The sequence below is a fragment of the Saccostrea cucullata genome, unplaced genomic scaffold (genome assembly GCF_032062105.1).
Source record: "Saccostrea cucullata isolate Sc308-1 unplaced genomic scaffold, CSIRO_AGI_Scuc_v1 ctg1551, whole genome shotgun sequence".
NCBI classification, from domain to species: domain Eukaryota; kingdom Metazoa; phylum Mollusca; class Bivalvia; order Ostreida; family Ostreidae; genus Saccostrea; species Saccostrea cuccullata.
The window spans coordinates 1-6546 of NW_026921716.1; the positions used below are offsets into that span (position 1 = coordinate 1).

At 30.8% G+C, this 6546-nt stretch overlaps 1 protein-coding gene across 1 annotated transcript; it reads left to right on the top strand.

Annotated features, from left to right (window-relative positions):
- Positions 1-276: 276 nt before the first annotated feature.
- LOC134260630 (multiple epidermal growth factor-like domains protein 10) lies at positions 277-3210 on the top strand. Its single transcript, XM_062743184.1, has 5 exons — positions 277-618; positions 1286-1664; positions 1781-1918; positions 2308-2419; positions 3042-3210. Exons 1-5 carry the CDS (start codon positions 277-279, stop codon positions 3208-3210), a joined length of 1140 nt encoding a protein of 379 aa, XP_062599168.1.
- Positions 3211-6546: the final 3336 nt, after the last annotated feature.

The window sequence follows — 6546 nt, forward strand, 5'->3', positions numbered from 1 at the left end:
TCATTACGTACAAATGACGTCATTACTTGTGAAAATATTAAGTGCTTTGAAGTCAGCATATATTCCTCTAATTAAGAACGTAATTAAATATATCTCCATCAAAGTTTGATTTGGGGGGCAAATATTGTTTATAAGCGAACATAGTTCTTTGAAAGCAAAGAAAAAAAATCAAGATAAAGTACGAATCATTATCATTCACAGAATGTGATTCACATCATTACGGGCTTGATTGTACCCAGGTGTGTGGTGTAAATTGTAAAAGACAAACGTGTGACAATGCTACTGGATCCTGCACCTATGGATGTAAGAATGGATTTTATTCAGAAAAATGTGAGAAGAGATGTAGTGCGTCGTGTCCATCGGCTTGCAACAGGAAATCCGGGCAATGCGAGGGTCCCTGTCCAAATGGTATGTATGGTCATCATTGCAATTTCACCTGCAATCGAACCTGCAAAAATGGATGCCGTAAAATCGATGGTTTATGTACTTCTGGATGCATTGACGGGAAATTTGGAGCCGACTGTCTCAAGACTTGTGGTGCTGGGTGTATTTCTGGGTGTAACCAACTCGATGGGAATTGTTTTTGCAAAGAAGGCTGGCAAGGTCAAAACTGTAACGGTAAATCTTGATATGAAACTTAAACATCTTCAAAACATTTCTAAATAAAATTAAATGAGCTTTTAGGAAAGTTGTTTTTTTGACAATGAAAGTCCAGCCAAATCTCTTAATGACCGACTAATTTGCATCGTTTTCTTTGACACAGAATGTAGTCAAACACATAATGGACAAGAATGTGACAAGCAATGTAGTCCAACCTGTTTAAAAGGACAAAATTTCAACAGTCTTAGCTTTAAAATTTATAGAGCGCAAGTTTGTTCAGAAACAATATTGACATATTTCAATGATATTATCATTCTACACATTATATCAAAATATTGATCCTGAACACAAATGTGCTCGGTGACTTTTACCCAAAATATCGATGAAGTATGTACATTTTTATGTACAATTCATTTAAAGAATTCAATTTACGTCATTTTTGTGACGTCATTACGTACATATGACGTCATTACTTGTGAAAATATTTAGTGTTTTGAAGTTAGAATATACTGCCCTGTTTAAGAACTTAATTAAATATATCTCTATCAAAGTTTGATTTGGGGGGCAAATATTGGTTATACCGAATAAAGTTCTTTAAAAGCAAAGAAAAAAAGTCAAGATAAAGTACGAATCATTATCATTCACAGAATGTGATTCACATCATTACGGGCTTGATTGTACTCAGGTGTGTGGTGTAAATTGTAAAAGACAAACGTGTGACAATGCTACTGGATCCTGCACCTATGGATGTAAGAATGGATTTTATTCAGAAAAATGTGAGAAGAGATGTAGTGCGTCGTGTCCATCGGCTTGCAACAGAAAATCCGGGCAATGCGAGGGTCCCTGTCCAAATGGTATGTATGGTCATCATTGCAATTTCACCTGCAATCGAACCTGCAAAAATGGATGCCGTAAAATCGATGGTTTATGTACTTCTGGATGCATTGACGGGAAATTTGGAGCCGACTGTCTCAAGACTTGTGGTGCTGGGTGTATTTCTGGGTGTAACCAACTCGATGGGAATTGTTTTTGCAAAGAAGGCTGGCAAGGTCAAAACTGTAACGGTAAATCTTGATATGATAAGATTAAATGTGCTTTTAGGAAAGTTGTTATTTTGACAATGAAAGTCCAGCCAAATCTCTAAATGACCGACTAATTTGCATCGTTTTCTTTAACACAGAATGTAGTCAAACACATCATGGACAAGAATGTGAAAAGCAATGTAGTCCAACCTGTTTAAATGGAACGTGTTTCTCAAACAATGGGTCGTGTAAAGATGTCTTCGATAGCAATGTTAATAATGACAAAACTAGTCCAGGTAATATTTTTGTATAGTATCAGTCTTATTTTAGGAATATATCATTTATGATCAATTTGATTTAAATATTTATAAATTTCACAACCTCTCAGCCTAAAGTGAAATATACTGATATATATTTTCTGGAACTTTTTGAAAAATAAATAATGATATAAAAACAATACGTTTAAAGTTTGAAACATGAAGTACAAAACTTTAAAAAGGATATAAAATACTAATTGAGTATCTTGAGTACACTAATTAATACAAAAACGGGTTTGATCTCGGTACCAACCAAGTTTATTTCCAAAAGAACATAAATGTATACATGTATTAATTTCTATATTTTTTAATAAAATAAAGATTGCTCTATGTAATGATTTAGCAATAAAAACTTTTTTGAATTGAAGCAATCAACCAGACGTCTGCAAGCATTACAAACACAGAAGTTTATCCAGTTTTGTACGGTGTAATTACTGTTCTAATCATGAGCGTTATTCTCAATATATTTTTGATTGTGAGGTTTGTATCTATTGATGTAAGTATAAAAATAAACTTAATCGTAAATGGAATATAATCAAATAATTGCATCATTTTTATTTAAAAAAAAACAATCTAATCATACTATGTCTTATGTGAGAGTTGTACGAAAAAGTCGTAGACAATATTTATAACTTTTTTAACACGCAACAATTACTAACCAAATTTTGTAATCAATTGTTTTGGTATTTAATAGTACAAAAAGGACATTACACACTTGATTTTAATAGAAAAGTTGTTTTTAAATGACAGGAGATTCAACAATGCTTTTTTCCCTTTATATTAAAAAAAATATCGGTAGTTCCTGCATGTAAGAAGTAGAATACTGCATGTTAAACGCGGACAGTTGGCAACGTTCTGGGCCATGAACATCATCAAACAATGTGTATTCTCTGCATTTTCTTGCGCCGATGTACACTTACATGGTCTCTTTGTTTTTCATAGTTTTCTTATCAAATGCGGTATCGTCATGAAACTAGAAATAAATAATCATATATGTTACTTTTTGCCATGATAAAAAAGAAATTTAGTTGAGCAAAGAGAAATTAAACTGTTTTCCCTGTCCACGACATTTTGTGACAACTCTCGTAATTAAATTTTACAGAAATATCAGAAATAATAATAGACCAGCCTTAAACAGGGATCATAATCACGCCAATTCAACAATAAATGCAAGCTCCACTATTCATGAAAGAACAGAAGATGACACCAACTATGAAGAACTTGGACAATCCAGTGAACCTCCTCTTTATGAGGAACTCAAATGTATTTAAGGAATAAATGTCTTATTTTTTTCGATTTCATGATGTGATCAATCGATTGGGTTGCGTGATAACTGATAATTTACATAAACGCCGAAAGGGGCTTATGCATAAAATTATCACGCAAGCCAATCGATTGATCATCGTCATGAAATTGAAAAATCTCACAGTTATTCCTTATATTTACATGCTTTGATTTCGCCAATCCACGTGCTCAAAGCCCCGCTTCTGTCTAGCTGTTTGTTCCGACCTGCACGTGTTTTTTTTTGGAACCGCGCCAATACATTGATGAGGAAATAAAGCACATTAACAATTTGTAATTTTATTTCGGAAAAAAGACATTGAAATTGCTTATATGAAAGTATAAGTATGTTAACCTTAAGGATTAAGGATCCGACCATACGAAACACGCCATGTAGTGAACACTTTGATTCTTGTGGTTAAGGACATTTTTATATATTTCCTTTTTATAAAATAAAAGAGGAAAATGAACAATTAAGGAAAGCCAAAGAACAATATTTTATAAATCTGTTTAAACCAAAATTGAATTGTTAAAAGGAATTTATATCAAGTTATTTTATTATGTACATTTTATATAAAATGTCTCCATTATTGTACATTTATAATAGGCGCTTAACTTTGATCAGATGAACTGTAAAACTTTATCTGTGCGCCTCATTTAACTGTGATTATCATTACGTCACAATCATAATGTTTAACGTTGGCTACATAACGTCACGAGAATGACGTCCTAATGTAATTTGTTTACAATTTGTTTACAATTTCAAATCTACTGATGAGCCCGCATGGGGCGAAAGCGCTTTAGATAAAAGTTTGAGTTTATCATTTGAATTTGGATTTTATTTTATCCCTATACCAAGGAAAAATCATTTTTCATTTTTGAATGTATATATATATATATATATATATATATATATATATATATATATATATATATATATATATATATATATATATATATATATATATATATATATATATATATATAACTGAAGAAGAACTTTCAGAGTTATACTTTTTTGGATTTCAATCTTATTTTTTTTTTTTATGGAACACTATCATTTCTGTCATAATTTCAGTTGGTATTTTAGAGAGAGAGAGAGAGAGAGAGAGAGAGAGAGAGAGAGAGAGAGAGAGAGAGAGAGTAGTTTAAAGTGATAAAAGAATATACATAAAAAGTAAGGAATAATTAGAAAGTAGATTTAAATAATACTCATGAAAATTGTGAAATAGTTATGTTTATTTAGCCTTGTTTATTTATACCTTTACTTATATCTTACATATGACCATTATTTACTCTATTGAACGTAAAAAAAATTTTTTTTCACATCCTACATCTTAAGAATTAAAACCGTGAACAAAATGATTAGAGGTACCATTTATCGCGAAATAACAGAGTTTGTCTCTTCTTATAAATGATATCTGTCGTTTTTAACGCTTTAGCTATTGGCTGTTAAATGAACAAGCTAAAGTAGTGTTCTATGTCTTTTTTCTTAATTTCATTAATAGAAATATTTTAAGCGGTTTTTTTCAGGTTAACGTAATTGTGTATATTACCTTTTTGCAAGTGAATCTATATGTTTTAGTATTATCCAGTTTCAGTATTTATCTAATATTTCAATTGTGTTTATTTCTATTTATTGGTGTTTATTAAGTTTCCTGTTCATATACTCATCAGAAAAAAAGAAACCCCAAATAGGAACAATACCCTTAAGAATGTAAAATTGCTTTGTTTTTCTTTTTTTTAGGTAAATATGATGTATTTGAGTACAATTTACTTTTTAATGCAATTACTAACTTTTCAGCTGATCCCAGATCAATAAAATATGACAACAGCATCACCGCTGAACATTTTTGATTAACTACTAGTCCAGAATGATTATTGGAAAGCCTGTTATAAGGTTCAGAGTGCTAGGGCTTACTAATGAACGTTTGGCAGAAAACTGTCTCCAGGACGTTAAAACGTTGGTGGTGGTAGTGTAATGATATAGAAACGGTATTACATTATGGTAAGACTAATCGTATTGCAAGGACTTTTATGGGAAAAAGGGTACTCTAACAATGTTCTACCTACCTGCCTATTCTTGAAGCATCCTAGAGCCGTATTTCAAACTGACAATAAACATCTACATAGGGCTCGTTTAACACTCCCTTTTTCTTGCAAAAGCAACCTGTTTCTTCCATAGTCATCTTAATCGTCAGATTTGAACTCAATTGAAAAGCACTAGACAAAATGAATTGACAAGATTTGTCATTTAGATAGTATTCCTATTGTTAACCACATGTACATGTATGTATTATCAGTACATAATTTTACTAAATAATCTTGATGTTCAATGTGTCAGTAAAATTTTACTATGTGTTTGTTTTCTTTTTTATGAAGAATATATATGAATTTATTTTACTCAATAAGCCTTTCTGTAAATAATAGAATTATTTTAAACATAAAAGCATTGATTAAGAAAAATCTACAAGTCTAGTTAAGAGTGCATTGAGACATTTAATGTAAACGCTTTTTTGAAGTTTTTTGAATACATGCATATTATGAATGGAAATTGTATTGTAACTTTCCAGAACTATTGTTTGAATTTCTTTGGACGTTATGAACGTATCTAATGAAAAATATTAACGTTGGTAATTAACCAATTCAATAAAATAAAATTACGATTCATCCGTGAGAGAAAATATCATATGCATTAAAAATTTCTAAATATTGAGATCCGGAAAGAAGCTTTATCCTTCTTTTTTTTCAGAGGTTAAAAAACCCTTGGTGATATTTGAAATGATGACTTATTAACTTATTAAAGTATAAGTTTTTGACTTTGAACTGCATTAAAAACACTACATGGACAATCACTTTCAAAGATGTATCATAAATTTACAAAAATACACGCTTTGCGTTGTTTCTATAAAAAATTTGCTACTCTTGCATTGAAATAAGTAATTTGAAATAAGCATTGTCAATGCATCCATATTAAAGACTTCAATACTTCCATCTGCCTATACAGAGCTTCGGGAAATAGATTATGACGTCATTTTAAAACTGTACAAATAAATCTTGGTGAATAAATAGTAATGTTCTTTATCATACACATTTATACATGTTTACAGTAGTTGCTCATATATATTGTAAATATAAATCGTTTTTTTAACTTTTTTATCATAAGAATACGATTTAAATGTAGAACCTAAGCCACTGTGATCTAGCTGTACTGATGAGTTGCTTAAATTTGCTCTAGTGCAAGAGGAACCTATATTTGTAAAGGTATTTCAGTTAGGCCTATGGGAAAATGTATTATTTATCTCTATGTGTATGCTGATAATGGA